This window comes from Narcine bancroftii, chromosome 2 (assembly GCF_036971445.1).
Source record: "Narcine bancroftii isolate sNarBan1 chromosome 2, sNarBan1.hap1, whole genome shotgun sequence".
NCBI classification, from domain to species: Eukaryota; Metazoa; Chordata; class Chondrichthyes; order Torpediniformes; family Narcinidae; genus Narcine; species Narcine bancroftii.
Window position 1 is genome coordinate 193,790,568 of NC_091470.1, and position 13,982 is coordinate 193,804,549.

Sequence of the window (13,982 nt, forward strand, 5' to 3'; positions counted from 1 at the left end):
TCGGCCACGACTGGATCAATCCGCGGAGACGCGCTGACGTCAACACTGGAGGGCGGAACGATTCTGTGATGGGCAAACGCATCAGCCAATCAGCTGCGCCCTTTCTTGATTGACAAGGGAAGCAAACGCGGAGGAACCTTTCATTTATATAGCGACTTCCACACGCCCTCAGACAGGGCCCGCGCGTTCTTTTAGGTGCTATCATTTTGTTGTAGTCCTAGAAACATCACAGCTTATTTATGCAGGGAATGTTTCCCTTAGATCATGGATTGGTGAAATAAATCTAGACCGTCCTGCGCGTATAATAGTGAAATTTGGGGACCAATTTTTTCAGGGTAAAATTTAGGGGTCGACTATTATGCACATACTACCTACATCGTTCAAGACTTCGAGCTCGGATGGGCGGGCGGCTGGGGCAAGAGTCCGTGGTTGGAGCGCCAGGAGCTCAGATGGGCTGAGGCGAGGGTCTGGGTTCGAGGTCAGATGGGCAGGTAGCTGGAGCCAAAAATAGAGGGTAATCTTTTACAGAGTATCCACTATTACATATTTGTTGGGAGTTTAGAATAGAGTGTTTTTTTTATTGACATGTATAAGATTCCAGGGGTTGGGGAACAAAGTAGAGGTCAGGGGGTTCCACCAGTTACAAGAGTCTCAATCGTGTGGATGGTTACAGGATGACTCCAACAAATTAACTGCTGGAGGAAATCTCTGGATCAGGCCACGTCCACGGAGTGAAATGGACAGTCAGTGTGTCTGGTTGAGACACGGTTTCATGTCCCGAAGCACTGGACTCGTGACTAAAACAACGGCATAGATAAGGGTGTGAGATGGAGATAGCGAAGAAGTGCAAGTTCCAGTAAGTCTGCACTTCCTAAGAAGACTGAAGCGGGTGGCCACCGGCCACCATCATGTCAACCTTCCACGGGAGCTTTATTGTGAATGCCCAATATGGGTACGGGAAAATAACCAAATCAGATGTCTTCAGATTTATTGTTGGAGGACATACGACATCACATACAACCCTGATAATCCTTTTACCAGAGGGTGCGGTAGAATGACCACTTATTGGTAGTGTAGAAAATCTGAAAGAAAGCTGCTGTTGCTATTGGTTACCCACTGGAAAAGCCCTCCCCAAATTATGTTTGTTATGTGAGATTCCAGTTGCCGCACCAAAGGATGCATTTACTCTGGGGAAAGTGCCGAGGAGATTCAGCAGGATGTTGCCTGCAGTCGAGTAGTTATGGGAAGAGATCTGCTCAGATACTGATGTCATGTAATAAAATAGAAAGGTAATGTTGCATGAACTCGTCTTTAGTCTGCCATAAGGCAGTTTCACCATTAGTCCCTTATTGTCAGAGAAAGAAGCGAGAGATTCCCCCCCCCCCCCACCGCAAAGTCGCCGAGTGTTCAAACCACCGGAAAACCGAGCCCAGAATCCTCCTTACCCTCGAGAATCCTGGTTCCCATGAGCCAGTGTCCAGCAGCTCGCAGCCTGGTGTGAGTTCATTAACTGCAGTCACTAGCAGCCTGAGGCCCGAGTGGGTTCCTCGCCCACAACCCTGCCTTCAGCCACAGAGCCGCTCTCTGGTCCGCTACTGTGGTCTCCGTCCTTGCGGCCGTCTCCTCAACGGGGAGGATATTCTCCCCTTCACTGGTGCCCTGCGCCGGTCCGATGCTTCCCCAGAGCCTGCAACCCCCTCGTGGCCGCTACCATCTTGGGCCCAGACCAAGCACCGTCGGCTCCTTTAAGGCTGTACGGAGCTGATTGGAGTAGGACTGGGCAGTTGGACCCTGCGTTGCGTCTCCGCTCCCTGCTCTCTGGTCCACACCAGCGGAAGTGCTTCGATTACAGCAACTCTCACCAATACCAAAATTCTTTTTTTAAAAAACACTGCACGGTCTGGGCGTTTTCCCTGTACCAAAGGAGTAACTTGATTGACGTACGTCAGGAGGACCGTAAATGGGATGAAATATTTCTCCCGTGTCCAAAACAAGGGCAGTGATAAATAAGGTGAGAGTAAGCACATTTAAAGGCGATCTGAAAAGCATGAATGCACAGGAAACGGTGCAAAGGTGGGAAAAGACACTGGTGTAAACACAGACGCTGGACGACGAACCCAGCCGGTCTCGCAGTGTCCATAGGTCAATGGTACAGAACCGATGTTTCGGGCCTGAACTCTTCCTCAAGGTACGAGTAAAGGGCAGGGGAAAGTACAGATCAATAGGCAGAAGGTGTGAGCTGGATACGGAGAGGGCAGAAAACTGATAGGGTGGGGGGGGGGAGAGGTAGCTCTGAATGCAGAGCTGGGGGAGAGAGAGAGAACAAGACATGGGGATAGAGATTAAATGAAAACCAGAGATCGATGTTAATCCGGTTGGAGGGTGGCCAGATCCAGATGATCTGCTGTCCCTCCAATTTCCCCCTCTCCCCATAAATTCTCACCTCTCCTACCACATTTGGTCTGTACTCCTCCCCTGCCCTTTAATGCAGACACCTGCCTTTTTTCACTCACACCTCCAGCATCTCTGTGCAATCGCAGCGCCGGTATTTTCGTGTTTCACTCAAAATGGACCGGCTTTGTTGGGTCAAAAGGTCAGGGTGGGCACGATGGGCCAAAGGTCCTGACTGCTCTCAACCACTGCTCTCCTGCTCCAGTCATCGACTGATCTCCGCCTCGAACACTCACAACTGTCCTCGAGTCGAGGTCTGAAGATTCGCCACCGCCCTGCCCTTCAGAACTCAGCCTCAAAGTCCTCTTTCACTCAGCATTTATAACTTGCCACCAGGCAGGCGGTGAAGAGCTTCTGGTATTTGTCAATCAGGTTTTACCAAAGAAATAGGATAAATCTAATAAATTTTTATTTTGAATTTATATTAATTAAAATATTTAATAGCAAAGCCTCTTCAATATATTTTGTCTTTAATTTCAAATAGAAAGTGTTGGCTTCAGAAGGGAGACAGGATGTGCTCAGAGCAGGAGGAACCATCTGATGTGTTTTTTGTGAGGCTCTCCTCCCTTCCCAATGCCCCCCACCGCCACAGCGACAGAGATGGAAGTCAATAAATAAAGTTGTAAATGGCTCCGTGAATGGCAGAGAGGGGTGTTGGAGGGCACTGGTCACCCTGGGCTTGCAAGGCCCGGGTATGTTGCACCTGCACCAGGGCCTGACCTTACAGCCACCCTCTGCCAGGGAGAGGGGGAGGTTGGTACCAGCAGAGGCCCCCACACACCCTTTGGAAGAAAAGCGAGCAGGATTATTTAATTTCTCTTCAAAGCGTGGAAATGCTGGAGAGGAACTCAGGCCGTCCCACAGCATTGGTGCTTTGACAACAACCATGTCTGCAGACTTGTTTCGCTCCGTTAATTCCTCTGCCTGCCTGCGGGTTCATAGGGCAAGGGGGAGGAAGGAGGGGGTAGTACCTTTATTGTGACAGGAAGCACATGTGAGCAAGGTCAGGCCTTGGGGAGCAGGCAGGCAATGGACCACCAGCATGGCCACCATGGAGAGCTATTGAGCACATCCCTCCACTTGAACCTTTGACCTGCTGGAGACATCCATGGCCTCCTAACAAATTTTGGGCGGGGGGGGGGGGGGTCCTGCTCTTCCCCAAACACAGCCAACTCCTCTACTACCCATCCCATTTGATGTGGCAGCATATCAGTACTCATTGGTGAGGTGGAAACCCCCCCCCCCCCCCCCACACTGAGTTGGGGAAGAGTAGAAAATGCCGTCCTCTATTAGTGTCATGCTGGCCTGATACTACAGGTACACGATCCTTTATCCGGACATCTAAAATCTGGAAAGCTCCAAAGTCTGGCAGTCGGGGGAGGCGTCCGGGCGACCGAGGGACCGGCGGTACGGGGGAGGTGGCCGAGTGACTGGAAGGAGGTGGGGGTGGATAGAGCAGCACAATTTGGGCGAGCTCTCCAAAATCTGGAACACACTGTCCCCCAAGGGTTCCGGATAAAGGATCGTGTACCTGTAGGACACCCCGAGGTGCTATGAAGACCCAGAAGGGATCGCCACTCTGTCGGAATTGAAACGCTGGGGGCATGGTCATGTCTGCCGGCGACGTGGCTTGGGGGGAGGGGCACACGAATATTGCAGTGGTTACCAGCTCTTCCTTGAAATACCAGGGCAGTAGGTGAGAGGCTGCTCTCCCTCGTCGGGGCACCTCTCAACCCGGTTGGTCAGTGATGGCTCATCAGCACATTGCACAGAGCTGGGGGGGTGGAGGTGATGGTGATGGTCGCAGGAGGGAAAGGGGTCAGTGATAGAGTGTGATAAGGTGAGGGAGGACAGAGAGAGGCGGGGGTGGGGGGTAGGTGAGAGAGATGGGGCAGGGGGGGTAGTGTGAGAGGGGAGAGAGCGAGAGATATCAGAACCAGCCCCAATTCCTGTTTCACTCTATCACTACATTTTTCCCCATGCCCTGCCCCACCCCCCCAAAGAAAGAATGCAGGGATCCCTGAAATATTGGTGTCAGGGGTCATGAATCTTTGCGAGGGTTGTGACCCCCCACCCACTTATCCCAAACTGTGGAAAGCATCGAAGGGCATGTCGATGCTTCCCACGACTTTTATCTCTCCATGTACTTTAAAAACTCAAGGCGAAACAACTTTTTTTAAGATTTCAGGTTCGTCTTTTTTCACATGTTGTGGAGGGAGATGGGTCAATGGCTGTGATGCAGGCTAGCCCTGAGCAAATCTCTGGGTGCAGTGAAGTCCAAGAGAACACAATGTGGGGTGACTAGCTTGAATGGTTGGGGAAGAGCAAGTTGTGGAAACAGCCCAATACAAAGGCGAGTCACCCAAATGGGGCTGTTGCTTGCAGGACCAACTTTCCAGGGATTGAGGATGGTACGGCGATGTGGACAGGAAGATGTGGGATGGTTGGCCACCTTGCTGGGTAACACCCTCCACATGCATATGAGAGGTAAACCTACCTACCCTAACCCCCCTCCCCCCAACCCGGGTGCTGACCTTTCTCCCTCTCCACCAAGCAGCGCCCTGGCGGCTGGTCAGAGCTGCGTGGCGGAGTCTGCTGCCTCCTGGCGGCCGGAGAAGGGGCCGACATTGGCCTTGGTGCTGGTTCTGGGCTTGGGGGGCCAGTCAGGATCGAGGAGCAACTCCCGCGCCAGTCGCTTGTATCTGTCTCCCCGGCTGGGAGGCAGTGCTGGATCCAAGTCCGGCTGTAAACGGGGAGAGAAAACGCAGCGCATCAGAAGCCATGGGAGCAAGGTATTGGCTGCAGGCTTCTCCCTGCACACAGGCTCCCAAACGACTTTAACAGGAGCAGGAGGCCCATCAGCCCATTGAATCTGCCCCACCATTCTAATCATGAGCTGATCTATCCTCCCACTCAGCCCCACTGCCTGTACTCTCCATAGCCCTTGATGCCCTGACTAATCAAATATCTGTCAATTCTGCCTTAAATACAGCCAACGACCTGGCTTCCACAGCCGCCCGTGGCAACAAGTCCCACAGACTCTCAACCCTCTGGTTAAATAAATGTTTTCCACGTCTATGTTTTAAATTAATGCCCTTTTATTGTGAAGTTGGGCCTTCTTGTCTACCATGGGAAACATCTGTCCGACTGCAGACCCTAGCCTGGCAAACATCGCCACGCATCGCGGGCACCTTCCTCCCCGTTCATCGAAGACGACAATATGAGGCAGTGCCTCAAGAAGGCAGCCGACACCACAAAGGATCCTCTTCTCACTGCTACCTTTGCAGAGCAGGTACAGTAGCCTCAAATCCAGAACATCTAGGTTCAAGAACAGCTCCCCTTGTCACTCCAACAGCCATCAGGCTCTTGAAACTTCATGGACTACTCAAACCCTGACCATAAACTAAGTGGGGCTAGAGAAAGATCTGTCTGTACTGATGAGAGGTCACTATTTCTGCAGTACTGTGACTGAAAATTAGTTTTTTAATCCTTTCATCTCCTGTCCAGCCTGGCAATATTGTAATTTAATTTATACCACTGTGGTTGGTGTACCTTGTGTGCCTGCAGCGTTAGAAAAGTCCGCAATGTGTCGCGTGGACCCACCTGGTTATTGATGTTCGGGACCAGACACTTGCTGGATCTTCCTGCGCACAGCCGACTCTTGACGCAGTAGTCACACACTAAATTCTGCCACAATGCAGTGAAAGAAAACAGAGTCAATGACTCTGGATCGGTTCCTCCTCCCACCTACTGCTGGAACCAGGCCGGTACCTCCTCCCACCCGCTGCTGGGACCAGGTCAGTCTCCCCTCCCACCCGCTGCTGGGACCAGGCCGATCCGTCCTCCCATCCACTGCTGGGACCAGGCCGGTCCGTCCTCCCACCCGCTGCTGGGACCAGGCTGGACCTTCCTCGTCCCACCCGCTGCTGGGACCAGGCTGGACCCTCGTCCCAGCCGCTGCTGGGACCAGGCCGGTACCTCGTCCCACCCGCTGCTGAGACCAGGCTGGACCCTCCTCCCACTTGCTGCTGGGACCAGGCCGGTCCCTCGTCCCACCCGCTGCTGAGACCAAGCCGGTCCCTCCTCCCACCCGCTGCTGGGACCAGGCCAGTCCTTCCTCCCACCCGCTGCTGGGACCACGTCAATCCCTCCTCCCACCCGCTGCTGCGGACCCTCCAGAACTAGGTCAATCCCTCCTCCCATCCACTGCTAGAAGCAAGATGATCCTTCCTCCCACCTACTGTTGGAACTCAGTTGGTCTCTCGTCCCACTCATTACTGACCCCATTCCCTTCTTCACACCTCCATAGTCTGGGTCAGACCCTACTGAACTGGCCCTAAACGTCACTCCCTCTCTACCAATGGACTGGCAGCGTTGGCCCCCTGCCACCACCCCCCCCACGTGGTCACTGCCGGGAGGAAGGCCTCCTCCCTGACCCTCGGACACCATAGAGTTTTGACTGCAACATTCACAACTTCCCACTCAACGGCTCCTCCCAATCCCAGCCCCTCTATCCCTACTCCATATCCCATCCCCTCCAACCTTTCTACCTCACTCCCCAACCCTTCTACCTCGCCCTCCCAACCCCTGCTCCCACCTCCTCCATCCCATCCCATGCCATGCACACTCGCACACACGGAATACATTTGCCCCTGTGCAGGGAAGTAAATTAGCCTGCCTGCCAATCCCAGGACCCCAAATGCTTCCTCCCACTGCACCACCCTCGCAAAGCTCACTCACCTCCACGAGGAAGGAAAGAGCGAGGTTGGCCAGGATTAAAAGCAGCATCTTGACCCGCCAGTCCAGGGGCACACAGACCAGCTGTGAGGGTGAAAGGTGGACAGTTCAATCATCATCTTACCACAGGGAAAGGTGTTTATGATTAAATCTTTAAATTTGGACGTACAGCTTGGTAACAGTCCCTTCTGGCCCATGTACCCATGAATACACCCAATTAACCTAAAAACCCCGAAACATTTTGGAGGGTGAGAGGAAACCAGAGCCCCTGCAGACATAGGGAAGAGATCTAAACTTCAAACTTCAGTTCGCTCAACACCTGTGCTGCGTCTGTGAGTACGAGAGAGAACCCTGGTTACCAACCACTTTAACTCCCCTCCCCAATCCAAATTGAGAGTGACCGTCTGGCTGCATCACTGTGTGGGAAGGGAGCTGCAAAGAATCGGACGGGACGTCAATACAGAGGATCATCAAAACAGCCACGAAGATCACTGGGGTCTCCCTTTCCTCTACTGATGACATTCACTGGGATCGTTGATTAAATAGGGCTCAGAGTCATTGTAGACACTTTCCATCCAGCACTCAGCATCTCTGACCCACTACCACTGTTGAATCGTCAACACACTCCCACCATTTAAGCTCGCGCGTTTTCCACAACAGGAAGGGGAGCCCAGAAGACAGCGAAGGGACAGCCACCCCAGACCCAGTCACAGAGAAATGGGATGCCATTACCTCAAAGAAGTGAGCAATATCATCGATTGGGAACATCATGATCAGAATGATGAAACTGTAAAGGATTAGGATGCATCCCATAAATAAATCTGGAACAGAGCAAGTTCAGAGTGAATAGTTTGAACACTGTCCCGTTCTCCTTCACACAAACCATGCAAACATTCTTGCTCCAATTCCACTCTGTCACTACTCTGCAAATCTGTTGCATCTTATGACACAGGCCATTTGGGCCATCAAGTCCCTGCTGGCTCCCAGTGTAATCCCATCTTCCTCTGGCATCCCATGGATCTGACCCATCCCTCTCCCTACCCAACAGACTTTTCCTATATCCCATTCTCTCGCATGTTCCCATCAACCTCATCCCTACAGTTGATGTCCATTAACCCACCCACAAGGGGTCTGACCATCCAAGCAGCATCCTTGGGAAGTGGGGAGCCCACGGGATCACAGGGAGAACGTGCAAAATCCGCACACTCACTCACATATACAGGCACACATGCAAATGGGCACACAAACGCACATGCATGCAAACATACAGTCACACGTGACCAAACACGCATACGTAGACAGTGGTGGAGGTCGGGGTCGGACCCAGATCGCTGGACCCATGAGGCAACAGCTGTAACCACTGCACCATAAGTATAGAAATTATCAAACACATCTGGCTGGAGAGGAAGTGCAGCCATGAACCAAGCCAGCTGCCCTGAAACATGATGCTCACAATGTTGGACTCACAGTTCCTGTAGACAGGCTGCCGGAAGGGCTTGCCCCTCGAGAAGACAAAAGCGACTGCAAGGTACTGGCAGCAGGACACGAAGAAGAGTGTAGTGTTTTCATAGTTGGAGATGTGGAGGTGGTCCTCTTCAGTTTCATTCTGAGTGGGAACAGTTGTGTTCGTCAGCTCCCTGGCCCAGTCCCTGTCACAAGCACTGAGGACATAAAATACAGCCCACGGTGTAAAAAAATTGCTGTTTTTGCAACATTTGGGCATGGGTAAGACGACTTCAGAGCAGCCATTTGGTTACTAAGTAGGGAAATTCCAGGCAGTCGTTTGAATGGGTTAATGGGCTGGCACAACGCTGTGGGTCAAAGGGCCTGTACTGTGCTGTAGATTTCTATGATCTAATCCAGCCATTGTCAAAAGGGATCCTATGGCCACCTGCGGGAGTCACAGAGCGTTTAAAGTAAAGTTTTGTTCTCTTTTCACCTCGCAAACCACATAATCGTCAATCTCATGTAAAAGTTGACCTCCCTATTTTTGGCCCCGACTGCCTGCCCATCTGGGCTCCCGACACCCCTACCGCGGATCCTTGCCCCGGCCACCTGACCATCCGAGCTCCCGACGCCCCAACCGGCTGGCTACTGGAGCTCCTGACACCCCGAACGCGGATCCTCACCCCGAACTCCCAACACCCCAAACGTGGACTTACTACCAGGCCATCTGAGCTTCTGACACCCTGAATGACACAGGTACTCACTGAGGTCAAAAGTATGACCCATGCAAAAGTCGACCCCCCTCCCCTTTTTGGCCCAAAAAAGTGGACCAAAAAAAATTCAACGATTAAATGAGTATATACAGTAATAGAAACTTTTTTGTTTTTTTATGTAGTTGGTAGGTGAGAAGTAGAATCCTAGCGAAGATTTTGCCTGCAATGGAGAGCAACGTGATTCCCCTGTAGTTTGAGCAGTCTGATTTCTCGCCTTTGTTTTTGTACAGGGTGATGATGGTGGCATCACGAAGATCCTGAGGCAGTTTACCTTGGTCCCAACAAAGCTTGAAAAACTCATGCAGTTTGGCATGCAGAGTTTTGCCGCCAGCCTTCCAGACTTCTGGGGGGATTCCATCCATACCTGCTGCTTTGCCACTTTTCAGTTGTTCGATTGCCTTATATGTCTCATCCAGGGTGGGAACCTCATCCAGCTCTAGCCTTAGGGGCTGTTGAGGGAGCTGGAGCAGGGCGGAATCTTGGACTGAGTCAACCAGTTTACCTATCTCGGCTGCACCATTTCATCAGATGCAAGGATCGACAATGAGATAGACAACAGACTCGCCAAGGCAAATAGCGCCTTTGGAAGACTACACAAAAGAGTCTGGAAAAACAACCAACTGAAAAACCTCACAAAGATAAGCGTATACAGAGCCGTTGTCATACCCACACTCCTGTTCGGCTCCGAATCATGGGTCCTCTACCGGCACCACCTACGGCTCCTAGAACGCTTCCACCAGCGTTGTCTCCGCTCCATCCTCAACATCCATTGGAGCGCTCACACCCCTAACGTCGAGGTACTCGAGATGGCAGAGGTCGACAGCATCGAGTCCACGCTGCTGAAGATCCAGCTGCGCTGGATGGGTCACGTCTCCAGAATGGAGGACCATCGCCTTCCCAAGATCGTATTATATGGCGAGCTCTCCACTGGCCACCGTGACAGAGGTGCACCAAAGAAAAGGTACAAGGACTGCCTAAAGAAATCTCTTGGTGCCTGCCACATTGACCACCGCCAGTGGGCTGATAACGCCTCAAACCATGCATCTTGGCGCCTCACAGTTTGGCGGGCAGCAGCCTCCTTTGAAGAAGACCGCAGAGCCCACCTCACTGACAAAAGGCAAAGGAGGAAAAACCCAACACCCAACCCCAACCAACCAATTTTCCCTTGCAACCGCTGCAATCGTGTCTGCCTGTCCCGCATCGGACTGGTCAGCCACAAACGAGCCTGCAGCTGACGTGGACTTTTTACCCCCTCCATAAATCTTCGTCCGCGAAGCCAAGCCAAAGAAGAAAGAAGGTGAGAAGTACAGAAGAAACCAAAACTTGACTGCTTCTCAGGGAAGGGGGCCCATAAACGAGGCTAAGAATCCAAGGGGTCCTGGCGGGGGCTTAGCTGAAAAAAAGATTGAAAATGGCTGGTTTAGAGGGATGTGGGCAGGTGGGATTCTTTGGTCAGCTGGAGCTTGATGGGCCAAAGGACCTATTCCCCTTCTGTGAGTGATTGCAGAATGACTGTGCCGCACTACTTACTTCGAGGGGGTGCCTTCGCCATACCAGGGCTGCTCCTTCACCAGAAGAAAGGCCATGACCTGAAACGCCAGCATGAGGAGGGTCTGCAGCAACATGGACAGGAGTATTGGCACTGAGATCAGGTTGGATGGGGGCCTTTGAGGCACGAGCTCCTTCCAGGATGAGTTCAAGCTCACTGCAAGGACAATACCCGGTTAAATTTTTCCCCCAGCTTCCCTGAATAACTTCCACACACTGGCTTCTCGCCTGTTCCAGCAGAGACTGAGAGTAAAACACACTGCTGGAGGAACTCAGCAGAATCCATGGGGGAGAAAGAATGCTTGACATTTCCAGCCGAAAAACTTTATTGAGACTCGAAATGTTGACCGTTCTTTTTCCTCCCACTGATGCTGCTCAATCTGCTCAGTTCCTCCAGCAGATTGTGCTTAGCTTCAGATCCCAGTGTCTGCAGGGTCCAGTGTGTCTCCAGAGGCCAGGATTTGCCACCTCCACCCTGCCTGCCTGTGGACACTCAAACCAGCCACAAGCCTCCACCCAGAGGCCAGGATTAGCCATCTCTAGGCTGCCTGCCTGTGGACACTCAAACCAGCCACAACCCTCCAGCCAGAGGCCAGAATTAGCCATCTCTAGGCTGCCTGCATGTGGACACTCAAACCAGCCACAACCCTCCACCCAGAGGCCAGGAATAGCCATCTCTGGCCTGGCTGCCTGTGTATACTCAAACCTCCAACGGTCCTCGACCCAGAGGCCAGGATTAGCCATCTCTGGGCCGCCTGCATATACTCAAACCACTAAAGCACGAAAGTCTACAGACACCGTGGTTGAAGTAAAAAAGAATGCTGGGGGAAAACTCAGGTCAGACAGCATACTTTATATAGCAAAGATAAAGGTACATCATAAACATTCTGGGTTTGAGCCCTTCATCAGGGTATGAGCACAATGTAGGCAGGCATCCAAACCAAGAAACTCCCCACTCCACCCCCAATCTGCATGCACCTGCTAACCTGTGCTCCTCTCCCCCACCCCACCTTTTATTTGGGTCCGATGAGATGTCCGGCCCCTACTCACTTGTAAATGTGACGCTCATGATGATGGCCAAGTCGATGAAGAGGAATTGGATGTCACCCAGGTTGCTCAGGATCTGAAAAGAATCACAGTTCCAAAGCTTCATCACAAGTTGCGGCAGGGCCTCAGTGGGTCAGAGTCGGGATCATTCACAGGCAGGAACGCCTCTCTCACTGCCCAACCTCACCCACAACAACAATGGGACCAATCCCTCAGCTGCGCTGAGTGACAGCAGTGGGAGTTGAACAGTGGAAACCTCTCACCCACACAGGCTGACCACCTGGGGAATCCCTCACCTGCACATCGTCACTACAGCTCCCACAGTCCGACCGAGTCTCCTACCCCCACAGTCAGATTCGAGTGAGAGGTTGGGGGGATATCATACAGTGGACAGGGACAGAAATGGTGGGCTCCTCTCTGGGCCTCTGGCGTGCCAGGTTTTGCACAACTCACCTCACCCACCTCACACCTACAGCACTCTCCCACCTCCCCCAACCCCCCGAGTTACCAAAAGGACAGCTGCCACTCACCGAGTAGAGCAGCAGCACGGAGAGGTACTGGATCAGGCTGTACATAGCCATGAACTTGAAGACGCAGAAAGAGGTGACCAGGGCTGCACGTCCTTCCCTGTGGAGAACAGAGTAAGTTATCAAGAAGGGGGGAGAGGGGAAAAACATGACCGCGAGTCACCGAGACCGCAAATAACTGCAAGGGACTGAAAGCCAGTGAACGTACGCACTGGGGTTACCTGATCAGGTCCGGCACGCAGGAGATGTCCGGGGTCTTCGAGGTGAACGGCGATGCCACGGATGCCTCGAGTTCCGACAGGGAGATGCCGGCATGGGCTCGCCTCAGTGCCTGTGGCGAGAACGCACCGGGTCACATGGAGTCATCAGCCCCAGGGCTGTTTGGCCAATCCAGACCGGGCCAGCCCCCACATTCTCCACCGCATCCCACCCCAGATGGTCACCGGGGAGAAGCGGTTCCCAGAGGGGGCTCAGTGGAAGGATAGTGAGCACTCTTGGGTGGCAAGCGGGAAGGATCTGTCTTGCCTGACAGGACAGTGGGCAAGGGAGTAGAAATAACATTTGACGGGAACAGAAATCCTCGGGGATGGGAGAGGAACTGGGTCTGAGATAGACCCACTCTATCTCGATGGGTCTCCTCCATCCTAGAATGCCTGGAATCAGGCCCTTTGGCCCCTGGATGATTGCTGATAAAGCACTCATTTACTCTGATCCTATTTCACACTCCCCACATTCCCTTCGACCCCACCCCCACCCCCTTGCAGGCAGCATTTCTTTAGATCACAATGCATCCACATATGTACACACACATACGGACACATAGATCCACAAAATATGTGTAAACATAATAATCACATATATACATACAACCCCCCCTCCCAACACACACATGATGGTGTGCACACACCACGCCCTCCCCCGACAGGGCCGGAGGTTGGGATGAACCCATGTCTCTGGTGGTGAGGGCCAGCAGCTCCTAGTGATGTCCTGGAACACCAGGCAGGCCCATCGAGTTGTGCTAACTGCAGGCGCACCAGAGGAACCAAGGCTCGATTAACTCCCTGGGAACCTGAGGATTGGAACCTGCCACACCAGAGGCAAGACTGAGCGTTTCTTGATTGGTCACTCACCCCACAGTCGTTGGCACCGTCGCCACACATACCAACATAGTAGCTGTTTGGAATAAAAGGAAAGGCATGAACTTTTCCCCCAGCCTTAAACAGATTTAACTTCCAACATGAAAATCCCCAACCTTTGTGGAGGCCTTTCTCACAACACTTGGCCCCTCAAGCCTTCCCACTCTGTGCATGACAGCACAGGGACATGCCCTTCAGCCCATCTTGCTCATGCCAAATGATTACTCTGCCTAGTTCCACTGACCTGCACCCAGTCCATACCCCTCCCACCATGTACCTGTCCAAATTCTTCTTTAATGTTAAAATTGAGCCGACAC

At 52.6% G+C, this 13,982-nt stretch overlaps 1 protein-coding gene across 3 annotated transcripts in view; it reads right to left on the reverse strand.

Moving 5' to 3' along the window:
- Nucleotides 1–2,843: 2,843 nt before the first annotated feature.
- LOC138754872 (polyamine-transporting ATPase 13A3-like) overlaps nt 2,844–13,982 on the reverse strand; it is a 51,723-nt gene continuing 40,584 nt past the window's right edge. For all 3 annotated transcript variants that reach the window (XM_069919798.1, XM_069919797.1, XM_069919799.1), the window contains 10 exons: nt 13,660–13,702; nt 12,751–12,860; nt 12,533–12,629; nt 12,006–12,078; nt 10,938–11,112; nt 8,656–8,849; nt 7,921–8,009; nt 7,192–7,272; nt 6,055–6,138; nt 2,844–5,194 (listed from right to left, as the gene is read on the reverse strand). In XM_069919798.1, coding sequence (XP_069775899.1) covers nt 5,024–5,194; nt 6,055–6,138; nt 7,192–7,272; nt 7,921–8,009; nt 8,656–8,849; nt 10,938–11,112; nt 12,006–12,078; nt 12,533–12,629; nt 12,751–12,860; nt 13,660–13,702 — 1,117 coding nt within the window. In that variant the 3' untranslated portion in view covers nt 2,844–5,023. The remainder of the gene's footprint in view (nt 5,195–6,054; nt 6,139–7,191; nt 7,273–7,920; nt 8,010–8,655; nt 8,850–10,937; nt 11,113–12,005; nt 12,079–12,532; nt 12,630–12,750; nt 12,861–13,659; nt 13,703–13,982) is intronic.